The sequence below is a fragment of the Pollicipes pollicipes genome, unplaced genomic scaffold, assembly GCF_011947565.3.
Source record: "Pollicipes pollicipes isolate AB1234 unplaced genomic scaffold, Ppol_2.1 Scaffold_6686;HRSCAF=7923_pilon_pilon_pilon, whole genome shotgun sequence".
NCBI classification, from domain to species: Eukaryota; Metazoa; Arthropoda; class Thecostraca; order Pollicipedomorpha; family Pollicipedidae; genus Pollicipes; species Pollicipes pollicipes.
Window position 1 is genome coordinate 25,173,972 of NW_023596921.1, and position 27,333 is coordinate 25,201,304.

Genomic DNA, 27,333 nt, shown 5'->3' on the forward strand with positions numbered 1-27,333 from the left:
ACAATTACATGTGCGTTCCCTCCAAGTACTTGAAGCCGCTGGTCATTTCCCCCACCTGTGTCATGGTCCGCGCCAGTCCTCATCCACCAGTCCCCTTCCATCAGCGCCCGTCCCTAGCACCTCGGCGGCCCCGAGCGGAGCTGAACACGGCACGTGCCGACGTTGCTAGCAGATATGCAGGCGGTGGGCAAGTCGAACAGCGTCTTAAGACACCGCAGGTCACGTTGGGTGGGGGTTGGGGGGTACTCCAGTCGATATCTGCTCCCAGAATGTTGAAGGTGTGGCAAGCACGACCTCTACCAGTGCTATCTCCCCCCCCCCCCCCCTCCCTCTGCGGCAAGGCACGCTGGTCAGCAGACTGCTGACGCGGTGTGTGAGTGTACAGTGTACAGGTGATTTGTGTGACGGGCCGTCAAAGGTATCGACACTCCGACTGACAACCTGAAAGACTCGTGAGAAGTCAGGTGCTATGGGACCATACTTGCAAGAAATCGGCACGCATAGACCGGATGACCGGGATTCCTAATTCGGGTATGCGTCCCAGCCCAGAGATCCGTGTTCTTGTAGACACTCCTAAGCACTTTACATATCAGCGAGCGTTACATGCTTATACTGCATAAATGGTCTGAGAGGGGCGATGCCGCCTTAGCTACTGCGCAAAACAACGCAGCGGCAGAGGTGTGCTGGTCCACGGCACGATGACAAGTGAGCTGCGGCGTACATATGATTGTGGCAACAACAACTAGCCCACGAAACCCTCCCTACTAATTGAGGTCAGCGAAAAGCAGCGAACGAGTGGTACACAAGTGAGTAGGGTGCTAGGCATACCACGCCGGCTGGACACCGCAAATGTGGTTATCAGAGCAGTGGCGTGGAATTTGAGGACTGATCACCAACATCTCTCAGGTTACAACCACCACTGCTGGTCTTGGCATCGACCAAACGCTACCTGACCGGAGAACGTCTCCACGCTTCTGCAGCCGGCTGAGCGTACCCTGGTCCCCAGATCCATCAGCCGACCGGAGGTATCCTGGTCCCCAGGTCCATCAGCCCACCGAGTGTACCCTGGTCTCCAGGTCCAACAGCCGACTGAGCGTACCCTGGTCCTCAGATCCAACAGCCGACTGAGCGTACCCTTGTCCTCAGGTCCATCAGCCACGTGCACCATGAGAACGAACCGGACGCCGTGCCAACGATGCTGCCGCCGGAGTCGCCGTCGCCGGTGCTGGAGAGGGCCGGGGCTCGGCTATCACCGAAGCTGGACGGTGACAGCTCGGCGCGCTACGGTGCGCAGAGGCCGGGCACACCCCTGCGCGAAAAGCGCTCCGCCGAGATGACCCTGCTTCGGGTCAGGGAGCGGCACGACACGGACCGCAGCATGGACAGGTCAGTGACGCGTCCCCGGGAGGGCGGGGCCGGGGCGCCGTCGGCTGCTGGCGCGTCCCCGGGAGAGCGGGGCCGGGGCGCCGTCGGCTGCTGGCGCGTCCCCGGGAGAGCGGGGCCGGGGCGCCGCCGGCTGCTGACGCGTCCCCGGGAGGGCCGGGGGTCCGGGGCGCCGGTCGGCTGCTGACGCGTCCCCGGGAGAGCGGGGCCGGGGCGCCGTCGGCTGCTAACGCGTCCCCAGGAGAGCGGGGCCGGGGCGCCGCCGGCTGCTGGCGCGTCCCCGGGAGAGCGGGGCCGGGGCGCCGTCGGCTGCTGACGCGTCCCCAGGAGGGCGGGGCCGGGGCGCCGTCGGCTGCTGACGCGTCCCCAGGAGAGCGGGGCCGGGGCGCCGTTGGCTGCTGATGCGTCCCCAGGAGGGCGGGGCCGGGGCGCCGTCGGCTGCTGACGCGTCCGTCTGTGTGCCGTCAGCAATCGCTCCGAGACGGACTTTTGCCTGGACTCGGACGAGGAGGACAGCGGGCGCCCTCTTAGCCAGGGGACGGGCGCAGCGACCACCCGCAAAGCAGGCAGCTTGTGAGTACTGCACCTGATCTGAGTTTGTGTACGCTGGTATTTGCCCTGCGTCTTTTCGTTGTTAACGCTGCGGTTGCTTGGGGGTTCGCCAATTGTCGTGAAAAATGGTAAGGCCCGTAACGGAGCTTGGTTGTCGGGTGCTAGTTTCGGTGCCGATGCGCTCCACTAAGTGCGCAGCAGAAGTTGCCATTGTATTTTTTACCCCGGCACTGGGGACTTCGATCTGAACGTAATGATGTAGGTCGAAAGCAGCTCAGATAAAACTTTTGGCTTACAAACCGACTTACATACCCATCAATCGTATAAACGTCCGGTGAATTTTGCTTAAATGCCATACGGAGCCAACTATACTAACGCTGCACCTATGATAAGCCCAAAGACACTCGTGCAAACAAGCTGTTTGTTTTGGATCATTGACGGATAAAGTAACACGACAAGGGGGGCGGACAAATGAAATATTTGGTATTGGGCAGCGCATTGTGATTTAAGTAGCGCCGTTTGTACTCATACACATAAGTGTGATATTTTCCCCTCCAGCAATGCGCAATATTCGTGGTGAATATGAAATATCCGAATTAAGTGGCGTACGTGCCCGCAGCTCTTCGCCACATGCATTTGTCTGGCACCGCCTCTGTGATCTGATGCTCCAGCCTTTGCAAGATTTTAACTATGCTTCGTTGTCGTATTCACTTTTATATCAATAAAAATGTATTCCATATTGCCTAGGTTAAAATGCAAGAAACCGTTCCCATCTCTTACCCTCATTCTTTCCCAGAATCAGCTCCTGTCAGCTTCCTTTTTCACCTCTGCAATATTTGTATATGTAGCGTTGAGTACATAGTCGGCAATTAACAACCATCATATGAGCAGACATACACTGATTCCAATAGCAAAGTCAGCGCTGGTTCATCGTTTCTCTGCACGTACTCTGCGTCTACCAAAGTGAGTTTGAAGCCTTGTAGTCGTGTCAAATGGCTACTTGTATCAAGCTTGATGCTATGAAAGATGTTCTAGCCAAACGTTCGGTTTCAGTTCTAGGAAGTGGTCTGCCAATGAGAGGAATTCACAGGCTGAGTGAGCCCATGGGTACCCATATGTAATGGGTAACGTGACGGATTGGGAACGGAGCTCAGGAAAATTATGCGCATGAATGCGGGTGTCGGTAAGACGTTACTGAAATATCGGCAAAGGCCCCACGAAGTACTACACAATGTTACTGCTTGTATTTCTTAAGTCATGATTGCCCCCCCCCCCCCCCATTCACTCTACTTCTGCAACTATGACAGCAAAAAGCAAGTTTGGGTGTAAGCTTTTCTGAGGCTCTCCATAAATCAGAATGAAAACGTTAAAAAAGCCAACAGATGGGTGACATTTGGGTAAGCCTGATTAGGAATGGGTAGTGGGTGAGTATGGCTAAACCGACATGGGTAGTGGAAATGTACTGGTAAAAGCCTCTAGTATGCAGCTCTACTAGCTCTGCTATCAATGCAGGTCTATCGAAATATTGCGATTTGCCATGTCGTATATCCCACCAATCAAGCCCGCAGGCGTCCATGGGGAACACCTTGCCAAAAGTTCGTCAGGTTATGTAGCATTGTCGCCAAGAAAAGTCACTGCATTTAGTGCGATAGTTGGTACCGTATGGTGATCACGCTGTATACCGGACCTGGCTCAGTCGGCCCGCATAGAAATACCTTTGAGAGAAGCACTCAGGATGCTACGACCGAGTCATGTAATATCGCGGCAAACAACACTAAGTGTAGGCCAACTGCTGCGGTGTTACCTGATGTTTGCGACTGGACTCACATGGGCTCGCTCCTGTGTGTTAGATAACGATGATGTTTTACCGACACGGAGTGAAGAGCACAATGTCCGCACTGCAGCCTGTTCTTGGTGTAGACTCTGCTCCAAACTCCATGTCGCAAATTAGCTATGTGAATGCCAAATTGACGATGCTTACGTTTTTTACCCTGGCCTTGGGAATTGATGGAAAAAGTTAGCCTTAAATCACTATTTGCGTCTTGTATTAAGACAGCGATTTTAACAGAGTTCCGTGTCCGGTGTTGCTCAAGTACAACACATGGACGTCTGCAAGTGGTCAAAAGTGCTGGTGAATCGCGTGACACCTCAGACAGTTAATCAGTATTTATATATCCTGTGCTGCCCAATCGCTGGTTCTGACCGACGCAAATGCACGTCATGTGCCCAAAACGAAGCTCATTCACAGCTGTAAAGATTGCCTATGACGTGCAAAGCACACACGTGTGATGGGCTGTTTACATAACATGCGAAGTGAAGGCATGCAACATGCTTTTTTTTTCTTTGTGCTGGTGTTTTCCCTCACTTAGCATGTGCAATAGGTCTTAAGGAATCTCAAACGTCGTCTGAGATTCCCGTTGTCCAGTGCCTTCACCATCAGCGCTAGTGTGGTGGGCAGAGATCAATAGTGGGTCCAGTTTGCGCGTACTCTTAAATGGATTGGTGTGCTCTGAGAGGGCGACAATGTCCCTAATCAAATCGAGTGGGCCGTAAAATTTTGGCTTCGCATTTCCCGGAAATCGACGGCAAAGCCTTAATCAGCGTGAGAGGTTGCAGAGTTGCTATTTCAGCAGGTGTGCAGCCGTATAAATATCACGAGGTCCTGAGATCTGGCGGAGTCTGCTAGCTGAATAAGCTGACTTTGAGTGGCTGGTCTGATAGACTTGCAATTCAAGCATCGGTAGAGCTGTAAGCACTCGGTACAACACACCTATTTCTTATCAGTTTCTTCAAGCACTGCCACAAAGTACCTGACCTGGTCTGGTGAGCGAACCAAGCTGCTGCAATAATCATGGCCCTCATACTTGTAATGCAATGCTAGGATTCATTCACCCACCACTAGCCAGTTTGACTGGCGATAGCCGTGGGCGCTCCGCGTGCTGCATTGGTTGGCGATGGCCGTGGGCGCTCCGCGCGCTGTATTGACTGGCGATGGCCGTGGGCGCTCCGCGTGCTGCATTGACTGGCGATGGCCGTGGGAGATCCGCGCGCTGCATTGACTGGCGATGGCCGTGGGCGCTCCACGTGCTGCATTGACTGGCGATGGCCGTGGGAGATCCGCGCGCTGCATTGACTGGCGATGGCCGTGGGCGCTCCGCGTGCTGCATTGACTGGCGATGGCCGTGGGCGCTCCGCGCGCTGTATTGACTGGCGATGGCCGCGGGCGCTCCGCGCGCTGTAGTCCCAGTAGTGGCAGGACGAACGCTGCCCAGTGGGTGACGTATTCCACCATACCGTGTGTACATCCGGGCGTCCGATGACTCGCATGCGCTCCGTGCGCGCCTGTCCCGCTCGGAAACCGGTCAGCAACGCAGTCACGTCGAGCACGCGAATACTGAAACGGTCACCTGACAGCCAGACCCTATTCTGAACCGCATTCTCACGCCCCAATCTTGCACGAGCACTACCTGTCGGCAAAGGTTGTAAACAATACTTTGTTTATTCAACGCTGAACTATATGGTTACTCAGGAGTAGATGAGAGTGATACGCTGATATCTTGTTATTAGATTATACCATTATGTTCCAGCCCGGCAGCCATTGTTACCTAACCGACCATATTCCGGTAGTGGCACACAAGGTGCCATCTGACGCCAGCCTTATTCGGCGAAACATCCGGCCCTGATCAGGCTTCAGCCTGATAGTCCGGCCTGAGCTTCGCCTCATAGCAGAGACCTGCGTATTTTGATACAGACGGGAGGCTCAGTGGGGCATTTGAAAAGGTGAAGCTTTTTGATTCCTGGTGATTGGAAACGAATGGTGAGCCTTTTTTGTGGCTAGACACAGTTTGTGGAAGGCCCATCACTTTAACCCTTATTTTCAACCTAAAGTTTGCTTGAACAGGGCTTCCTTGCAATGTGAGCGATGTTGAAGGCTGAACGAGCAGTTATCACATACTAACGGGAAGGTATGAAGCTCCGGCCTCGAGCTGCACCTTTGCTAATCTGCTCCATACGCCATGGGAAGGTTTGAAGCTCCGGCCTCGGGCGGCATCTTTGCTAATCTGCTCCTTACGCCATGGAAGGTTTGAAGCTCCGGCCTCGAGCTGCACCTTTGCTAATCTGCTCTTTACGTCATGGAAAGGTTTGAAGCTCCGGCCTTGGGCGGCACCTTTGCTAATCCGCTCCTTGCGCCATGATGTTTTTAGCGGCAAGTAGTATGTTCTTTACAAGTTGGCGTGTCGTGTTTATGAGTTTTTTTGATGCAGGCGTTAATCAGACCGCGTCCTAAGAGTCATTTCAAGGTGTAGAGATCTCCGAGGAATGTGAAGACCATCGAAACAGATGTATCCCACTCGATGTACTGTCTTGGGCTATCTCACACCCATTTGCGATAAAGAATGCCTTAGCAGATCATGAGCAAATGATAACCAGTAACCTTGAAAACTATTGCAGTTGGTTCCGAAACTCTAGCTGCAGCATCCCTGTTTCAGCTGTCACCCGCTAGACTGCGGGCGTTCGCCTCTTCCCATGTGCGTGAGCTCTTGAGCCGAAAGCTGACCCGCAATCGTTTAGGATTTAGCTGGGTCCGAGGTCCACTGCTATTTGATGAAAGTTCAATTCTGAGTCTGATTCTTCTAGGGAACGAATACACTCATTTGAGCCCGAATCCCAAGACACCATAAGCATATAATCCACTCCCTGAGTAAGACTGAGACCTAGGCATGCTCCCAGCCTGCTGAAACCCGTCGCATATATCGGTAGCGAGAACACTCCGGATAAGTCCGGAACACGACTGCCACACCCCAGGAGTGTGCCGAATCAGATCAGCGACCTTTCAGTCGTGGGTATTTCTCCCCCCCCCCCGCAGCGGATCGCGCGCATGGACCGCTCCTACGTCATACGGCTTGTGTCCCCTGTCATGATCCCTCTCGGAAAAGCGAGTGTCGGCGTGAGTGTCGCGAGACACTCCTGCATACATCGTCATCATTCCAAAGCGGCAGAGCAGGCACTGACAGCGTCCGAGGCTCAGGGGTTGCCAGTGCGATTTGTACTATTCGTATTGCCTGTCCACAAACGTCGTACCACTTGTAAGGCAGTAGGAAGCTGTGCCGAAAGTGCAGATTTGTCGTCCGATACGTGACGTCGTGACATTAATTCTCCTTTGCGCGCTGCCAAGCACTTAAGAGAGGCTGACCGAAGTTGGTCGCATCAGCACGTTTATGACTGGGTCCGGTTTTACTGTGTCAATATCGACATATGTAGGGAATATTTGCTACTAGCTCTCGATGTTCGTTGTAAAATAGCAACCGCAATTCCTGGAGATAGTAAAGCCGTTGCTACGCGTCGCCTACTTCCACCATCGCAAAGCACATTGTATTGCCCCATGACCCGCCATGTGGTATGCGAATGGCAGACGCCGACATGCGATGACAGCAACGACAGCTATGGCTGTTCTGAAAAAGTTCATGCTGACATGTTGTGGTTTGAGAGGCGGACGAATATTCTGATGTGATTTTCAAAAGTTTCAGAATTGAAGGAGTAGGATGTCCACCCCATTACATCTGGAAATGGACGCGGCGGCTGCCAATGCTCGTTGATATCATAACCACCATGTAGAGGACGCCCAGTTGTGGTGTAAATAGTGCCAGTTGGGATCATGCGGTCAGCGCGTGAATTCCTCACTGGCGATTTTCCATCACCAATGCGAATTCAGTAGCCGCAAGGAAGTCATGAGAATGACCGCCCACTTACCAGATAGCAATTATCAGATAAAGCACGCGAATCGCAGAGGCTAAGCACTTACGAGATCGAGATCAAGAGAGAGAGAGAGAGAGAGAGAGAGAGAGAGAGAGGAATAGAGAGAGAAAGAGATAAGAGAGAAGAGAAAGAGAGAGAGAGAGAGAGTAGAGAGAGAGAGAGGAGAGAGAAGAGAGAGAGAGAGAGAGGAGGAGAGAGAGAGGAGAGAGCGAGGAGAGAGCAGAGAGAGAGAGAGATAAAGAGAGAGAGAGAGAGATAGAGATAGAGAGAGAGAGAGAGAGAGAGGAAGAGAGAGACGAAGAGAGAGAGAGAGATGGGAAGAGAGAGAAGTTTATTTATGTAGGTCCTTGTGTAGAAGAGAGCCTGTTAGAAACTTCCCGAGTTCCAGGAGCATGTTGCGAGTCATTTAGTATGTGGGTTTAAACTGTTGATCTTCAGTTCAGGAGCATTGTTGCTTCTTAGACATCTTAAGATTTTCATCTAGATATGAGGGCATTTGATAGGGTGCCACACCAGCGTCTCTTTGCTTAGTTAAAATCACTCGGTATTGAGGGGAAAATGCTTGGCTGGGTAGGGACTTGGATGCAAGGCAGGGAACAAAGAGTGGTGCTTAATAGTACTGAATCTCAGTGGGAGCTAGTAGAGAGCGGGATTCCACTGTAGTCGGTGTTGGTAGTCGGTTTCTTGTGTCTCGTCGGTGTTGGTTGGAGTCTTCTGGCTAGAAGAGGGTTTACAATACCTGTCATTTGTATTTGGGCTCATCATCATCAACACTAATCTTTACCGTCTCCATTTACAACCTTTCAAAGACAGCAAACAACCAAACATCTTGCAGTCGCCAAGTTCATACAGTGAATTTGTTTATATCGGCCCCCATGGGGCATTCCACCAACCACCAACTTTAAGGGGTGGGGTAAAAAGTGGGGGAGGGGGCGCAGAGTTATGCCCCCTGGCTTCTCGGAATCCAACTCGTCGGGAAAAAACAACATTTCGGGCGTTAATTTACAGCCTTGATCAAGGTCATACGCAACATGCCTCAAACATCGTCAAAATCCTTAGCAATTTCAGAACCCCCTAACCCCGTAAAATACTTTTTGCTGTTTTGTAACAGACCAGACGATGGAATGTGTTATTGTGCTGCATGATAATGCCATCATGTGAACAAAGGTTAATGCTTACTGTCAAGCTCGGGTAAGATCAGGCTAGGTCAAGGTCTTGGCAGGCCAACTTCAATTAGGTTTAATTTCACGACATGTCATAGCCAGTTCAACTCACTGAATCCACGTTTCACTTTTCCGTTCCACACGTATATGCTTAGTAGGGTATGCCATCAGTAACCAAACCAAGTGAGACAGAGAAATTATTTGGCGCTGGAGCCCAAAAGTGCACGGCATAGCAAAGGGTGTCACCAAAAGCTTAAACTCGTGAGGCGCGAGTCGATCGAAATATCGCCGTAAACCGGAGCCCGGCGTTGCAGTCGGCCAATGCTGGGCGGAGTCCACTGCCGCAGGTAACACCAATCCGTGGGCGGCAAGCGACACAAAATGCATTTGTGTGAAGAAACGATGGCACTGAGCGCTCCTTAAGCCGTCGTACAATAATGACCCGGTCTAAAGTCTAATATGCGGATCAGACATTGCCCGATTGATTGCCTGTTGGCGCAAACTTTACGAGCTGTTGAGCATGAACTCGTTGTACGAACATCCTGGTTAGTTTTGCTTTAGACTTCCACTTCTCTAAGACAACTCACGTGATGCAAACAAAACTATGTATAGGATATGACTAAGAATATATTGTTTGGTGTACAACTTAATACATACAGCAAGTTCTGCACCCTGCACCACGGACGTACAGAGGGCGGGGGGGGGGGGGGCGGCGGTAGGGTGACCCCATGCACATCTTGCTCCTTGCTGAGCCTGTGTAGTCGATGCACCGGCCCAAACAGCAACTGCTCACAGACTGGAAACCCAAAACGCGCGTTGGCAAATATCCCACGGTAGCAGAAATATCTTTGCAGTTGGGCTCCACATATTGCCGAAGCTCCAGGTCCAGCCCCAGACGTCCTCGGCAGTGCAGCGCTGCGTCGCGCTCTTAGCGTGAACCAGATAGGGCAAGATGGCCAGCGGTGCTTGCACTTTGTTCCGCAGCACGCAGTCGCTGAGGTTTCGCAGTGGGGGCTGTGTGACTGGTCCGTGCCTGGGAATCAGTTCGGTGTATCTCACGGCCTCGAAGTTTACCGCTGAGATGACGAAGACCCTGGGCTGAAGAAGACCCTCGGTTTGCTGCTCACGAGAGGCGCAACGACCGGAACCGCCTGTTCGCGGACCATGCGCTTCTCATCCCACACCATGTCCAGCAGCAGCTGTTCCGGACGGAGTCACCTGTCGCCTGACGCAGATGCAGTTTTCGCTCAGTCACCTGATGCAGCTCAAGGCTTTCCCGTAGTCGGCAGCTGGTGGTGGGACAGTAGAGCCGGGTGGCCTGTCACAAAATGTTTTGTGCGCGACCGCGTAGCCTTTGGTATGCTCATGCAAGTAATTGTTCGAAAGAAATATTTCAGTACCGGCGAAACTAAACTAACAAGCCCGTATCTCCCGCGCACAAAGCACATAAATTGCAGATCAACTTCACAATGATAGGTTAGCAATAACAAACTTGAGCCTAACCCGGTCTGCTGGGGCATTCTCATAACTCCACAGCTTTGAGTTTTACCAAAAAATAATGTCCTTTACTAAGAAGTTGGCTCAAAAACTGTTTGGCAATGTTTTGCTTGTACTATTCATGATATTATTTCATGCTTAATCTGCCAAGTACCAGTAGTGTGGAAAGTGGCAGCTCTGAGGCTTGTTGGAGGATGATCCCAGTGCGTAAAATAGGTGGCGCTAGTACCAAATGCGGTTTTCTTGGCCTATGAAAGAAAAACTGCTCTTGCCTCACGAATATCAACATCGGTGCGGTGCGACAGACCTGAAGGCTTATCATTAACCCGTGTGCCAAGGAAAAACTTTGTCTCAGCTGATTCAAAGAGATTCACCCCCTCGATGACACACCCTAATGCTTAGTAATTTGTGTACAAATGCGTCTGCTGTGCCGACGTATGTTCCATAAATTACGTAAAAGATCAATCATACAATTTCTGTAAGTTGACCTCACATGGCTGCCGATGACCAAGCGTGACCTTATATAACTTGAATGACCCTGATGGGCAGGCGATCAAACCAATCGATGAATTTCATGACAGCAATCCAAAACGAGAAGAGTAGCTGCGAGTCGCTGTGTGTGAAGGCAAAAGTCGCCGTGCCGGCCTTCAACAACGACGACATCATTCGCTGCCTTGACTTATTACTGGATGTTCTTCACTCCGAAAGATGTGAGACTGGTCACTCGTTAGTTGCCAGCAATCTGAGGGACCCATGTGGGACGATCTGGGAGCGATTCCAGGAATTCAGAAATGGATACCCCTCCCCAGATGGTCTCATGATAAGAAGAACATGCACTTATCCACTTCCGTAGCTTTAACATCGTCCTGAAACTTCCACCATACGCTCTGCAATTAATGACTTTTTAAATGTCAATATACGCAGCTCATTGATGATTGCGTTCTGTTCGTCTGAGTTGGAAACCGGGTCCAATGTTCATGTTTCGTTTAAGCCTTCAAAACACCGCTGTTCATTGTGTCAACGCCACATGCAGCCTATCGTCGCTGCATCCTGACGTGCAAAGATGTAAAGTGTGTAGTACCGCAGGCCCCAGCGCCGTCTGAGGGCGGCGATACTGACGTCAGCCGTCCTTAAAAAGACATTCTCGCCTTTGCGAACGTCATCACGACCTTCGTGTACCGATATCGCGACAAGCGCGGTATACAGGGAGTGGTGGCGCCGCGGGGCCAGGGTTCCAACTTTCCCGTTTGAAACCGGCCGTCCAGTAGCACGCTCAGCAGCGGCGGAGGCACCGCGGACAGTGCGCAGTCCGCCGAGGTGAACAGTGCGTGGCCAGTTGGCCAGGCAGCTGTGGTCAGAGCGGGTGCCGGAACGGTCGAGACGTTTGTTGTTGGGAGCCGGTGCCTGGTCACGGACCCCGGGTACCGTGTGGACTGGACCAGGTGTACCGCAGGACTGGACCGGGTATACCGACGTGGAGAGGAAGACCCTGAGACAACGAGCGGTCGGTGTTGCGTGCCAAGGCCCTGCGAGAATCCGTACCTGACATTGGAGGTTTGCTTCCCAACTGTCATCGTTGTCCCGGAACTGACTAACGGGTTCTGAGAAGTTCGCTGAGATACTTAAGAGGAAGCATCGTGAGCTCGCCGTCGTTCTCAGCACAATTGGGACAAGATAGCAATCGAGTTGCATAACTGGGGACAGCGTGAATTTCACCACTCCCTTTTCGGAAAAAAACAACTGTTGTTCGGTCAAGCAAGATTTGACTGATCATGCCGTCTAGGTTCGACATGCGTGTTTTGACCAATAGGCCATCGCCGTTTGCCTTCGACCGGCTCCAGAACAACGGCCAGGAACCGAGCCCACCGACCATGAGGACCCCTGATATCTGCATCAATGGCTCACTGTTGCCGGTTGACCTTGCCGTAAGCGGCGCAGGGGAGAAGGCCTCAAAGGCAGACAAGCCAGACCCTGCTGCCATCGCCACTGAACGGAAGACGCCCCTGTCATCGGAGGTCACGCCGGTTGTTCCCATAGCCAGCTCAAGTCCGATTGGCCAGCCTGACCCCACGCCGTCACGTGAGTCGCCGTTGCAACCGCCGCAAGCGGCCGCCTTTGGAGAGCCCAAGTCCTCAGCAGCGAGCCCCACCGAGTCGACGGATGACGGCGACGTCGTGCCGGAGTCGCACCTCTCCATGAAGCCGGCCGACCTCAAGCAGTCGGCCATGCGCGCCGTGCAGAGGGCGCGCCTGCTCCGAGCCCAACTACAGCCGGACGACCCCGAACTCCAACCGACTGACACCGGGCTCAAACTGACCGGCACCGGTTTCAAGCCGGCCGACTCCGGGCTCAAGCCGGCCGAATCCGGGCTCAAGCCGGCCGAATCCATCCTCAAAGCGTCGGACTCCGAGTCCCAAACATCCGGCTCTAAAAACTACAAGCCGGCCGACTCCGGCCCCCAGCATGGCGACTCAGGCCCCCAGGATGCCGACTTGGGACTACAGGCCTCTTTTCCAGACGTGGAGTCAGAATATGACGGCAACATCACACCGCAGGAGGGTCTCTCCCTACTGGACGTCCCCACCCCTACCCGCCAACGTTCCGTCAGCTTCGGCCTCGACGACGAGTCGATGGTGATGGGCGACAGCGCATCGATGGTATCCCGCGTGTCATCAGTCTCCGAACAGACGGACACCGGGTCACGCTGGATCACCTATCCCGTCACCAATAGGTGGGCACCGCTGAAAGGTGGCCGATGCTGGAACGGATTTCTGATACGCTTTCATCACCCGCTGCTGCCCCCCCCCCCCCCCCATATCCCACCCCCACCCCCGCCCCCTTCTATCTGCCTTTTCTGCCTCCCTCCCTTTCTTCTTTTTCAGTTTTATTTTATTCTTCCTTCTTTCCCTGCTTCCTTACTCCCTTCCTTCCTTACTTCCTTCCTTTCTTCCTTCCTTCCCTTCCTTCCTTTCTTTCTTCCTCCCCTTCCTTCCTTCCTTCCTTTTCTCCTTTCTTCCTTGCATTTTTTTCTTTTTTCACCTCCTCTCTCACCATCGCCCTTGCTTTCCTTTTCCTGTTTCACTTCTTTCACTTTTCCGTTGCTGCTCGTTATGCATCATTGTCTGACTCCTTCTCCCGTCTGCATCTCGTGCCTGACCAACGCTTCCCTGGGTGCTGCCGTGTTTCAGCGACTCGCTAGTGGTGATCGTCAGCGCCCTCTACTGTAAGCTGCTGGTGGTGATCGGCCTGGCCTTTCCGCTCTCCGAGGTGATCTCGTCCAACATACCGCCGTTCTATTACGAGGTGAGTATCCACTACGCACTAAAGCCATCACCTGGATCATGGTGACCATGGACATCCACGACCCTCCGGACATAGATGTTTCGAGATGCATGAACAGGAGCCGGCTAGTCATTTTAAGTTCGAGTTTTGCTGTAAGCGATCTCAGTTAAGCATTGCGCATTTTCAGCCTACTGTTCTCTTTGCCAAGTTTCTAGTATTAGTGGAACTTCGTAAAAAGCCTACAATGGTGATACAAACCAGGGACCTAGCCAAGAGGGCTACAGGGGTCATGCCCCCCCCCCATTAGTCAAAAATTTTGCGTTTGATGCAGCGCGGTTTCGCGAGAATTCGGTTAAAAACTCAGAATTGCGGAGAAAGTTTGGTATTCTCCGCCATCTTCCTCTCATAGGGAAAGTTTAGCTGCGTGCATGGACAAAGCCTGCATGTGGAGGCGAGAGAGCTCTCAGGATTTCTCATGGGTCATTTCCAGTCACTTCGGCATTGCGCTTAGCGTCTTACGGGGAGGGGGAGGGGCTCAGCATTGGAGCGCTTTTGCCCCTCACTGTTGAGAGGGGCAGCAGAGAGTTTCCACTGATGGTCTAGTTTGACCCTGCATTCTCTGATCTATGGTTGTAGAAAGCTTGGTCATCGCCCAGCAATTACTTCCTGAGCATTTCATGGTTCTAGCATGACTAGGAGCACAGAAAACGGGAGAAAACGGGAGAAAACGGAAGAGGGGCAGATAATTTGCCTCTGGACATGTGATCGAAACTAGCATACTTCTGCAGCTTTAAGAAATGTCTTAAAGCGTCGTTGGTACGTTGTATTTGTTGTAGTGAACGTTTTACTTCCGGGGGGGAAAAGCTAATGGATTCACTCACTTTTCAGGTTTTCTACATATACCTGTATGGCGCCAGCATTCTGTTTCTGCTCTACGTCTACATATTCTTGCTGAAAGATGCCACCGTGACGGACGCTGGGTCTACGTCCAAGCTGTCCAAAATGTCCAGCGCCAGCATCAACCGAATAGGTGAGCTTCCTTCTTAGTTCTACTTGCTCGACTGAGCCACGCAGCGAAAGCCGGGCAGGGGAGGAAGCTGAGCATCGCTGGAGTGCCCGCTTACAGGAGCCTGTGCCGCAGCCCGGTGTGGCAGTGGGCTGACAGGGTCGTAAGGCTGGCTTCATTAGATAGGGCCCGATAGGGGGTAGAGTTCAAGGTCAGGTATTCCGCATCTAACTACGGTTCACCAGACGGGTTGGAGATGCTTGTGAAGGCTTGAAGTCGACTATAATTACCTTCAGTAGGAAATCTTAATTTCCAGGGCATTCGCTGTCATTTCCTTATTTCCCCGACTGCCATCGTTAGCCATTTCCAGTATTTGTACTCAGATCATGAAAACATGAAGTGACTACTCCTAGATTCTCTTTACTTGCTCTGACAAATTAAGTCGTCATGCCAATGCAGCTATCTATGACAAAGAAAAAACTCTGGCCATAGTTTGTGGCGTTTGTTCAAGTGCCTACCCGATATTTCGCGAAGCTTGCCAGTACGTGTATGCCTATGCACATCCCTGTAATTTTCGAAAGGCACATAACCGAGTGTCTCCTCACCCATCATATATAATTACCCGATATCCATGGTTTTAACGGATCCGTGAAGACCTCTGAGGGCAACAGCGAGCTGGTCAGACTTCACACAAGCAGGGCGACAGCGCGCTGGTCAGTCTTACACACAAGCCGGGCGACAGCGCACTGGTCAGTCTTACACGCAAGCCGGGCGACAGCGCGCTGGTCAGTCTTACACGCAAGCCGGGCGACAGCGCGCTGGTCAGTCTTACGCGCAAGCAGGGCGCGCAAGCCGTTGGGCGGAACTTCATTGTAACGCGCTCAGGCCTGGCCCCCAGAAAGGATCGTCAGCGGCGATCCTTTTATGAGCTGTTTCCTTCATGGCAATGACCCAGATCTCGCTATCATGTAACAGTCACCTTTTGTCTTTGTCGCAAAAAATCATAAAATATCGGTGGTTTGACCTATTTATGATATCAGATTGTCATAAGAAGACATAACATCGCTGATAAAGTGTATAAAATGCTTTCGATCAATTTGCGAGGGAAATGATTCCGTGGTATGATTTACGTCGTGGATTTGTTTTGAGTGGTAATTAATGCCAGCAGGTAGCTGTGAATCGGAGACAACGGACACCTTAACTAGCGATGTTATTTTTGGTGACTTCAGGCCCTCAATCAAAGCCCACTGGCTGCCAACGCGCTTGGCTATTCACATACACGTTGGTGATCGGTCTCAAGGAAAATGTGCACTTGTGAGAGAGGGGAAGAGAGAGAGAGAGAGAGAGAGAGAGAGAGAGAGAGAGAGAGAGAGAGAGAGAGAGAGAGAGGAGAGAGAGAGAGAGAGAGAGAGAGAGAGAGAGAGAGAGAGAGAGAGAGAGAGAGAGAGAGGCGAGAGAGAGAGAGAGAGGGAAAGAGAGAGATCCGAAACCGACGCGTGTAAGAGAGGCTCGACCTAATCTCGGCTGGTCGTCCTCCTCGACCTAATCTCGACTGGTCGCCCTACTCGACCTAATCTCGGCTGGCCGCCCTCCCGCGGTGAAGACACATCTGTTGCGTTCTAACCGCGCGGCGCGAAAGTTGTGGAACTCTTACCTTTCGAGCTTTCCTTTCAAACTCCCACCATTGACCTTCATCAAGTTTATTATGGGCCCCAGTCCATGCGATTTGGTGCGACCCCCTTGTGTAGTGTCAGCCTTAATGCAAGCGTTGGTTGTGCGAATCATTTGATGGCACCCGTCCCGTCGCCGGTTTTCGTGCAGCTGCAACGGTCGTAAATTAGCATGTGCATTGACTGGGCGTGTCGCAGGAAACGCTTGAGTGAAACACATGTTTGCAATTATGTTCAATGGAAAGGAATTATTGTACTTACAGTACAGGGAAGGAAAGGGCTAAAGCGGTATACCATTATCAGCCGCTTGGCTCTGGAGCGGCGTGTTTTCTCGGTCAGTGCCCTGGCGCCAGTTCTGAGTATGCTTGACACCGATCAGTTGAAGTCGGCGTTGACCCTGCTCGGACGGCGAACCGGGAACCGGATTCTCCACGACACGGCTTGCAAATCAAATCGAACCACGGCCACGAACTGACGCTAAGCGCGTACCTGACATCATCCAGCCGCCGAGGCCGGACAGCGTGTACAGGACGCTGTCTAGCCGCCGAGGCCGGACAGCGTGTACCTGATGCTGTCCAGCTACCGAAACCGGACAGCGTGTACCGGACGCTGTCTAGCCGCCGAGGCCGGACAGCATGTACCTGACGCTGTCCAGCCGATGAGTACCTGACGCTATCCAGTCGATCTGACGCTGTCCACCCGCCGAGGCCGGACAGCGTGTACCTGACGCCGTCCAGCCGCCGAGGCCGGACAGCATGTATCTGACGCTGTCCAGCCGCCGAGGCCGGACAGCATGCACCTGACCCTGTCCACCCGCCGAGGCCGGACAGCATGTATCTGGCGCTGTCCAGCCGCAGAGGCCGGACAGCATGCGCCTGACGCTGTCCAGCCGATGAGACGGGACAGCGTGTACCTGACGCTGTCCAGCCGCCGAGACCGGACAGCGTGTACCTGACGCTGGTCAGCCTACGAGGCCGGGCAACGTCAGGGCCATTGCGTCGGCTGCGGGGCAGCGTTACTGCTGCTCTGCAGCCGACGCAATTCCAACCCTACTGTTGTGTCCGTTGGCAATGGGCACGGTGCAGCGACTGCACCCTTTCATCTTTCCCTTTCCCTCTTTCGCGTTGCTGAATCTGGTCAGGATGGGGCCTGTTGATATGCACTTAAAATAGCTGACCGACCCCTGCGGCAATGCCACGCGAGTGTTTTTCTAGACTTTGAATGATGTTTTTACGCTGAGCCTTTTGGATTACTTTTAGAACATCAAATGGGGGATGTCACCTTTTCGGTGTAAATGTAATACTGGAGGCCAAGACGTATCCAGTTTGCTCTCTTTCGCTTCGGACTACAAAGCCTAGGTTTTTTATCTTTCACTGGAGACAAATTTGCGTTTGGAATGCTTCATCGGATTTCCTTTTCGCAAGGGCTCGCCATAACCCACAAACATTATTTGTTCGAGTATTTGCTTTCGTTAATACTCTCAGGCCAAGCCATGCTTGCTGTGATAATTGAATTCCACCAAAATACGTAAGAAGAAAATTATGTCACTTGTACCTATATGCCATGTGATAGCGTGGTAGCACATGGAACGAACCTCGATCCCAGCAGCATCAAAGGCTTCCAATTGGGGTTTCGGCCTTTCCAACATCTGTTCCGAAATTAGCTTCCCTCTATCATCGTGGGGATGAGTTCATGCCATTGTGTTTATAATGAATTATTGCACCTTGCGATGTCGGCGAGCCTTTATATGCTTCTAATTTAGTCAAAATTGCTTGCTTACCTATCTTGCAGGTGTCCCGAATGGACTTCCTAGCATCATATACTGAGTTTTACAGGTCCTCGCACATATTGCAGATGGTTTCCCAAGGCTGGTAGTTTCCGTTAACGAAGCCATGCCCCTAATATTTTGGCGTAACCAGACTAATCTACTCGGGCTTCAGCCATAGCCGGTGAGATGCGCAACTAACTAATGGAATCGAGCCCAGCCTTGCTGGACACAGACCATCCGCTGTTGAAGCCATTGGGGGTGTGCGCCACGGCCGGCTGCTGTGTGACCGACGACCCGCGGACAGGGCGCCTGCTGCGCATGGAATCTCGCGTCTCCACGGAGGCCCGCCGCGACCCGGAGACCGCCAGCCAGGTCAGCAAGACGTCCCACCACAAGCCGTACATGGTGCTGGTGGCCAGCTACGGCAGCTTCTACCTGAGGATGGGCGCCGTCTGTGAGTGCACGGCCGGAGGAGCGGCGCTGTCCGGAGATGTCACGCTGAAGGATGGGATTGGTCCGCGAGGAACTGGTCTCTGAGGGGGAGGGATTTCGGGTACCTAATGGAGCACAGGCCTGGTGATACTACGAGCTCACTTTCTCAGCACAGGGCAGTCTCGGTGGCTCAGTTGGTTAGAGCACCTGCCTCCCGGTTCACCCACCCGTGGCGGGGTGGGTTTGAGTCGCTTTAGGCACTCGCTATTTGTGATGGCAGCGGTCGCGCTATAGGTCAGTTGACATCAGGGGGCAGGACGGACCGTGCCGAGCATTGCGGCACGTTAAGCTTCCGCCACTAAATTCTGCCGTTGCCTGGAATTGCGCGATCGGATGGTAGGGGTCAGTGCTCACACGACAAGCACTGCTTAGCGTGAGCACTGATCCCAGAAATCCATCCATTCAAAGTGTTTGAATCACATTTCTAAAAAAAAGCGGGGACACAGCCTGGAAAAATGTAACACGCTCGAAGACTGAAATACACAGGGGTAAAATCCATGTTTTGCGGTCATTTTTATCATCTTACCGGATGAATGTTGCCTTGGAAACGTTTTCGTTTTGTCATCATGTGCCTATTCGTCGTTTTACGCCTGTCAACTTGGTCCCATGGCACCGAACACCAAGTCTCGCTAAAATGAAATAGCAGAGCACTTCATGGTACAAACACAAAAACGCTTCCAGATTAAATGTGTTGGATATTTTTATGGATGTGGCGACATTTCATTGATTTTACCCCCGTCTAAATTTCAGTTCCGGATATTTCAGCCATGATACCAAATAGCCCTTTCCACGCCTGCGCTATTAGTCAGGGACCCAATTTGGTACTGAATCTGAAGTGCATGAAAACCAGAATAAAAGGGGGGGAGGCCCCTTGCATGTCGTCAAGCTTATCAAGAGATGCAAGGATTATTCCGGGAGCGTTTTGGTTGTACTATGATGTACTCATTTATCATTTCACGTGTTTGGTACTTTATAATTGGGTCACATGGAACCAAAGTCGCAAACGTGAAATCACGGATAGGCACACGACGAAGAAACAAAAGAATCCGGTAAAAGATTTGATGGTGATTTTGACAAACCTGATGGTAGTTTTTGTTCTCGCCTGTTTTACTTTTAATGTCTTTCACATTTCGCCGCAAACTGTATTCCTGTCGAATACTAGCGTGAGAGCGCTAACAGCATCCCTGTCTAATAATATTACGGTAAAATTGAAAATCGTGCTCCCAAGGATGTTGCCAAAACCCCCATAGAATAGATACCGCGAAGGCATGCAGGGTTTGACGCGAGATTCTGACCTCGGAAACATAGGCCTAGCTGTTGCTCGTGTGAAATCACAATCAACTATCGCCCGTTCACGCGGGACGTCGCGCTGTGTTTGATACATCATGGTATTTGATCCGTAAATCATATGACCGCCACACCTTATCGGCCCAGTCGACAAGTGTGTAAGCGTACCTCGTCCCAATGCCAGACTTGGCAGTACCTTTTACAACCTGCCGCATCAAAGTGCTTAGCGTGGATAGCCATCTTATTTGTGTAGCGGCGCGCTGATCTGCACGCGATGCGTTTGTTGCCAGTGTTCGGCATCGGCAGCATGATCTACTCGGGCTTAGAAATGGGCCAGTACTTCGAAGCGACCCACAAGGCCGAGTGCGGCAACGTGCTACGTGCCGTCACCCCAGGACTGCGTCTCGCCTTCATCTTCATACAGATGTACTTCGTCTTCCTAAACGCCAGCGTGAGTGTCACTTCATTCAAGGTCAAGCAAACGTTGGGAGCGCGCGCTGTAAACAGGTGGTGGGTGGCTCCGGCCTTGGGACTTACGTCGTAAGAGGCCCGTGACCCACCTGGCAAGTAGTTACACCTCGTGGCGTAGGCTCGGCCTCCGTCCTCGTTCTCATAAAGTAAGCACGGAAATTGGGCATGACATTGTGATAATGATGTGTAGGGGTTTGAGTCTCTTCTGATGACTATTCAGGTTGGCTCTTTCCATAATAGCGACTAAACCACTGACCTCACCATCCAGACACCCAGACAAAATCCTGGCATGCTAGCCTTGGTCAGGATGACTGAAAGCCCTGCACTAGTCTGCATATGATCGTGTCAATTTATAATGCTACCTACCGGCCCGGACCGGCCTTTCCTGGTGAGTGGCCGGCCTAGGAATATACCATTACAAAAATAACTACCCCGCGTCAAAGTCCACGTGTTTTTATTTATGCTGAGCACAGTATGCGCCCCGGCAAATTCGGTTGATTTGATATCGCCTGTCTCATAAATTGATGCAACTTCTTGCATTCCATTCAACCCGTGTGTGGTGGAAATCAGACGCAAATAACGGCTCCACTTTTGGAAAATATGATTGCATCGTGCACTTTACATTGATGTTGTACGTAAGGCAAACAAAACCACATCCCCGCACATAATCTTGACACCTATCGAGTTAGGCTTCGCTTGACATTGAGCTGTCAATGGGTGAGAAGTTCCAGCGTTGTAGGTCGGGTCCAACATCCAAAGCAAACTTGAGTTAGTGCATGAGCAAATTAAACTCAGCAACGTTTTGTGATGCCCCTTACCAATGTTAGTTTGATTAGGAATTGCCATGGGCAGTATACTGAATTTATCACACCATCTTGCGACATGTAGCGTGACTAATAACCAGTAAACGGTGAAATATGACGAATCCAGCAAAGTTATTGGTGTTTTGCTGTGCTGCACAGTTCGTAATCAGCTATTGCTAGAAATCGCTGCGTTAACACGCGCTCGGGTGGGGGTCAAATTCCCCCCCCGAAGATTTTTTCAGAATGGTTTCCGAACGGCGCGACGTAGCCGCACCAAATCTTGCATAGCTGTAGACAATTAAATAGCAGATCGTTAGATATAAACAATATTTAGATGTACCTTGTAAGGTCGCTGTCCTGTGGAAGGTCAACGTCAGGGCATGGTTTCAGCGAAGGCAATTTCCACAGAATCGTTTAATTTGATACAACAACGGAGTGTTTGATGAAGCCATACATCTCTGAGATGCCTTCTTAGGCATCACAAATATTGAATGAGCAAATCAAGCTGACCTAGGGTCAGGTACGAGCGTCAGGCCAAGGTAAAAACCAACCTGATTTATTACTCTGAGGCTTGCTGTATGAGATGGTTTCTGGTGCTCATTTCAAATTTATTGACAGGCAGGAACCGCAGAACTTCTTAGAGGAACTTGGAGGAACTAGGAACTTCTTAGAGGTCAGAACAGGTCATTGATCTAAGATGACCCGGATCGACGTTTTGTTTTAGGAGCATGCTACCTAGCGTGATCTTTGTCGCTTATTCAAAGGCAAAAATCAGAGCAGTCTTGTTTGATTCTAGTCACTATGACCTTCAAAAGGTCAAACAAGGTCACTGATCTCAAATGGGCTTGCGGCCTTTTGCTTAAATACAGTTGCCTTGGTTCTGGGGGCTTTTTGGAGACCAACCTGAAATTTACCTTATTTGACCTTATTTGACCTGAAGGTCATGACCTAGGAACCTGCAACTTTGACCTGAATGAGTTCACGTACAGGTCAAGACAACCTGTAAATTTGGCATGTCTAGCCTTTTAGTGCCCGAGATCTCAGGGGGTCGAATTGACCCCCCCCCATCCACTCCACCCGAGCGAAGGGTATCTAGCTGGCCACCCGGGAGCATGTTAACTCACGGGGCTTGCAGTCTCTCATTCGCGCCTATAAAGCATACACCTCTGACACCGGCTGTCACGATATAGGGTTGGATATATCTTAATTACATATCAGAGAACAATCGACCTTTAGTGTAGCCGGAGATGCTCGCTAAAAAAGATATGACACAGTTATCTGATCATGCTTTTGAACGCATCATTTAGACGTGTTATAAGGATGATCAGCTTTCCAGCAGTGTTTACGGTGACGAGCTGTGAGCAAAGCAGCATCATCTAGTTAGCAGTGCTTTCTGGTATACTCAATTTCGGTAAAGGCAGCATGATAATTCAAATGGCCATAGCAACGTACGGATTCCGTTATAATGTTCAATTCCGTTATTATCAGCATACGGTTACGAATACGCTTATTCTTTTTGGTTGCACGCTGCCGAGATAGTTTACAGGACCGCTGAAATGTCAGAGAGGAAGCTCATCAATTATCATGCATATTATGCCCTGCCCAAGCGGTCTGGCAGTTTCCAAGAGGGCTGATTATGCGCAACGCATGCAACGGATACATATCTGTATTGCCCCGAGCACACTGTGGCTCAGACATGTGACAGATGCAAGCCATGGCTGCTTCACTTCCAAAGCCTGTCTGGTCACAAACATGCCTAGCTGGCTGAGTGACTCGAACTGCCAACCAATGAATGCATCGTTTCTCTCTCTCTCTCTCTCTCTCTCTCTCTCTCTCTCTCTCTCTCTCTCTCTCTCTCTCTCTCTCTCTCTCTCTCTCTCTCTCTCTCTCTCTCTCTCTCTCTCTCTCTCTCTCTCTCTCTCTCTCTCTCTCTCTCTCTCTCTCTCTCTCTCTCTCTCTCTCTCTCTCTCTCTCTCTCTCTCTCTCTCTCTCTCTCTCTCTCTCTCTCTCTCTCTCTCTCTCTCTCTCTCTCTCTCTCTCTCTCTCTCTCTCTCTCTCTCTCTCTCTCTCTCTCTCTCTCTCTCTCTCTCTCTCTCTCTCTCTCTCTCTCTCTCTCTCTCTCTCTCTCTCTCTCTCTCTCTCTCTCTCTCTCTCTCTCTCTCTCTCTCTCTCTCTCTCTCTCTCTCTCTCTCTCTCTCTCTCTCTCTCTCTCTCTCTCTCACTCTTTGGATATTGTGTTTCGAACATAGCGGACCTCAATGTACCCCGATGCTGTTGTGAAAACAATACAGCTACGCTAACACCGTTTGCGGCAGCCGAGTGCCTGGTAACACAACATACTTGCTCGACGCTCGCGTGCTAGCCCAGCCCATTCCGTGTTTTTTTTCCTCTTTGTATACCTATTTCGAGCCATACCTGGTTTCGTCGCTTATCTGATGTGGCATTTCGTATTCTAGCAGCACTTCGACCAATCGTCGCATCGTCGCCGTGGTGTTTTATGATACCAGGGTAAGTAACGTCTGTCTGCATCCCTGAAATGTTAAATAACACACCCATGGTCGTCAGCCCTTTAGCGACAGAAAACCGAAAATATGGCCCGTCGTGCGCCTAATGCACTGCGCACCCCAGGCGGACTAAGAGCCCGTCGCTTGCAGATGTCAATTAACAAGCACAAGCTGCTGGCGCGGTTCGGCCTGATGCACATGGTGGGCACCAATCTCTGCGTGTGGCTGAACGTGGTGATCCAGGAGACCAAGCACGAGCTGGTGCACCTGCTGAGCCTGTACGACCCGAACCACCACGGCGGGGAGCGGCACCGGCGTGGCACCGACGAAGTAACCGGTGAGTTGACCGCTGGGCAGCTGGGACCGGTGACTGGGCCGGGGGCTGCTGACGACCGCTGATTGGGCCCGGGACCACGGGCTGCTGGGGACCGGTGACTGGGTCCCGACCCCGAGCTGCTGGAGACCGGTGAATGAGTCCCAGGACTACGGGCCGCTGGGGGAACGGCTGAGTGGGGCCCGGAATCCAGTGCCGCTGGTGGACTGGTGAGTGGGTTCCGGAACCTCGGTCGCTGGGGACCGGTGAGGGGGCCTAGGATCTCAGGTGGCGGAACTACCGCGGATTACGGCCGGTCGTGGTGTGAGTGAGATGCGGAAAAGGCGGATAGGTGGGCGATGTGTGACAGAACACACACGTGACTTCCGTGACCACCGTCAGCCGCCCCCGAAAGATCGTTGTCGCCTTTGCGGTCTAAGATTCGCCAGCTCTGGCTCAATGACATCAGACCAGTCTGGCGGGATTGCGAACCGCTAATTGCAGCAATTTACAGGTCCAGCTGCAGGCTGTAGCGATTCGATTTTCACCATCGCAGTTGAAAGCCGTAGCATCCGCGAAAACGTTTGAAATAGTTGTTTTATCGCCAGTGGGTTTACTTAAACACCTTGTGTGTGGTGTGCGAATGGAGCTACAGGAAGACGCTCTACGCTCGTGCAAATGTAACACATAATTGTACAAACAAATCTGGGGTTTGACATAGATACTCGAACAGAAAAAAATCTACTTCAAGTGAAAGGTCTGTGAGTTCGACCTAAAGAGAGATTAGGAAGACGACGTACTGTCCGCTAAAACACACGCATAATCAGAATCCACATCAAACTGGGTGGACACAGCAGTTTGTCCCATCCAATTTTCAGAAATATATGTGCTGTTAGCAGTAATCGTCAGTCATTCCCATCGTCATCGCTCCTTTTAGCCGAAGTGTGTTCTCATCCTTTTGAATAGAATATTTGGCTCTGAATTGTAGAACGCGTGATTCTGCGGCCTTTTCGTTGTGGAAAGCCAAGCCACTTTCACTGGAGGTCAGCTCTGCCTCAAGAGCAGCAGTGTAGTCGACCAGTGCCACCTAGCGACGGGCGGCGGAGTTCTAGGTGCACGGGGTCACGCGGAGTCGCCGGCTGCGACGCTGGGCTCGACACGAGCGCTCTAAATTATCTCACCCGGTGATTGCGTCCCGGCAGGCTCATAGCTGCCAATGAAAGGCTCGGCGCCGCCCGCCTAAGTAGATTGGCGGCGATTTCCGCTTCCGGTCGAGTCTTTAATTTCCCCGCTCCTTTCTCAGAAGCTCGCACTGAAGCACGGTGCGGTGTCTATGTCGCTGACCTCTGAGGTAGAGGACTTTGCGGAGAGGGTAAACCCTTGATTGCCCACATGGAACGATGGAATCTCAGGCGAACGCTTCAGGAGTTATTGCACAACGTCATGGCTTGTGTTTTTGTTTGTTTGTTTGTTTGTTGTTGTTTTTTGTTTATAATGGGTTTCTTTCACTCTGCTTCTGCAACTATGAACGCAAAGAGAGTGCAAACATTCCCTAAGCCCCTTCATGATTAAGAATTAACACGTCTGGTGCAGCTTATTAGGAATGGGTAGCGGAATGGATTGGATAGCGAATGGATGGATTGGCCACGAGAAACTGTACCCATGAAAGCATCTAATCTGGGGGGCTCAGGTGCATGTATATCTTTATATATATATATATATATATATATATATATATATATATATATATATATATATATATATTGAAACGGCTGGATGAGAGGAGATTAGCCTCTTCCTATGCATCAATGTGGCATGATCAGCAACACTAAAAATGACGAGTCACATTCTGTATTAGATGAGTTCTTAAGAAGCATCACCATAAACGTAATGATGGCTTCATAAGTGTGAGTGCCCAATGGCTACTCGGTCTACAGTTATATTCCCCGAATGCCCCATCACCAGCGGCGTACCTTGGCCAACGCGATCGTCTTGACGGTCCAACCCTGCCCCCAGCAGAGGTGGCGGCGGTGGACCCTCTGGACGGCTTCTCGGAGGAGTTCGCCACTGACCTGCAGGAGTTCCATGCGCAGCAGGAGGAGTCCGGCGTGCTTACTCAGTGCGCCCGCTCCGACATCATGGGCCAGCTGGTGGACTCAGCTTCACCCTTCCTCTTCCCCTGCACCATCGAGTACTCGCTCATCTGCGCCGCCACCCTGTACGTCATGTGGAAGAACCTCAACAAGCTCAACACGGTGTATGTGATCCGCGACGTGGGCTACACCGCAGGCAGCGAGAAGAACAAGAAGCACCAGTACTCTGTCGACTGCGCTAGGTGGGTCTTGGTGCAGCTGGTGACGTGATCCGCTGTTAGACGCGATGCCTGGTGCTGCGCCAATGGTGCGCAATCAGTTGCCATCGTCCACAGAAGCAGCCGCGTGACATGTTATTTATGGTATGAACCAGCGTAACATCGTATAGATTTAATACCTTTCGGATCCACATGGTTTGCTCTAATGTTTAACTACCTCCTTTTGCGGTGAAGGTAAATTTCAACCGGGCCCAGCGAGATGTAGTTTGGCACAAGGCACTAGTTAGTGGCGTGACGTCTTACCTGGTATAACGGCCACATGAGGTGTCGAATAATTCATTTCTGGTGGAATGAAAATATGCAATGATTGGTCTTTTCGAGACCCACTCGGTGAGTTGCGCCGGAGCCTTTAGCTACAACTTCTCCGCGACAAAAGTCAGGTGGCGGCTCGGCGCTGTAAGACGCTGCGGTCGCTCAGTGTGCTGATGGGTGTTGCGGACTCTGACGGAGTGACATGGTCGCCGACAGGGCCTCCAAGGGCCTGTTCCTAGGCATACTGGTGCTGGTGGCCTCCATCATCTCGCTCATCCTGTTCTTCGTGCTGATCAACAAGAGCGGCACGCGTGATGTTGCCATCCTGAGCGCGAGCATGACGGAGCTGGTGCTATACTGCGTCACCGTCGTGGCCATCATCATCGGCATGATGCAGATCCAGCGTCTCAGGTGGGATCAGGAGAGGTGACTCCCGTGTGAGCAGGTGGCTGAGATCCAGCAGTGAAAGGGGGAGGACGTGGCGCAGACTCAGATTAGACCAGGTGGTAACAGTTAATTAATACTTAGATCGAACTAGGTGACTCAGATTCAGGGGGAAGAGACCGACTCAGGTGGCTCAGACTCGTTGGGGGAATGGGTGGCTGCGCTTAGACCGATTCCCTGTCCTGTGAACACCAACTGGGCCAGCTTTCTTCCTAATCCTCATCCAGATAAAATGATAAAGTGCTGGCCCATTGTCTGCGAGACACTGCGGGAAAACGCACAATCAAGTTCATGATCGGAATGCTTCCGCCATATGCA

General features: G+C 51.7%; 1 protein-coding gene across 4 annotated transcripts in view; it reads left to right on the forward strand.

Moving 5' to 3' along the window:
- Positions 1 to 27,333, forward strand: part of LOC119107191 (proton channel OtopLc) — a 45,883-nt gene that overhangs the window by 13,815 nt on the left and 4,735 nt on the right. For 2 of the 4 annotated variants that reach the window (XM_037230584.1, XM_037230583.1), the window contains exons 2-10: positions 1,147 to 1,386; positions 1,852 to 1,956; positions 13,541 to 13,655; positions 14,523 to 14,664; positions 18,383 to 18,532; positions 20,148 to 20,308; positions 23,786 to 23,972; positions 25,965 to 26,283; positions 26,788 to 26,982. In XM_037230584.1, coding sequence (XP_037086479.1) covers positions 1,196 to 1,386; positions 1,852 to 1,956; positions 13,541 to 13,655; positions 14,523 to 14,664; positions 18,383 to 18,532; positions 20,148 to 20,308; positions 23,786 to 23,972; positions 25,965 to 26,283; positions 26,788 to 26,982 — 1,565 coding nt within the window. In that variant the 5' untranslated portion in view covers positions 1,147 to 1,195. Of the gene's footprint in view, positions 1 to 1,146; positions 1,387 to 1,851; positions 1,957 to 10,699; positions 13,084 to 13,540; positions 13,656 to 14,522; positions 14,665 to 18,382; positions 18,533 to 20,147; positions 20,309 to 23,785; positions 23,973 to 25,964; positions 26,284 to 26,787; positions 26,983 to 27,333 lie in introns of those variants that run through there. The other 2 variants (XM_037230581.1, XM_037230582.1) reach the window with 2 other exon arrangements.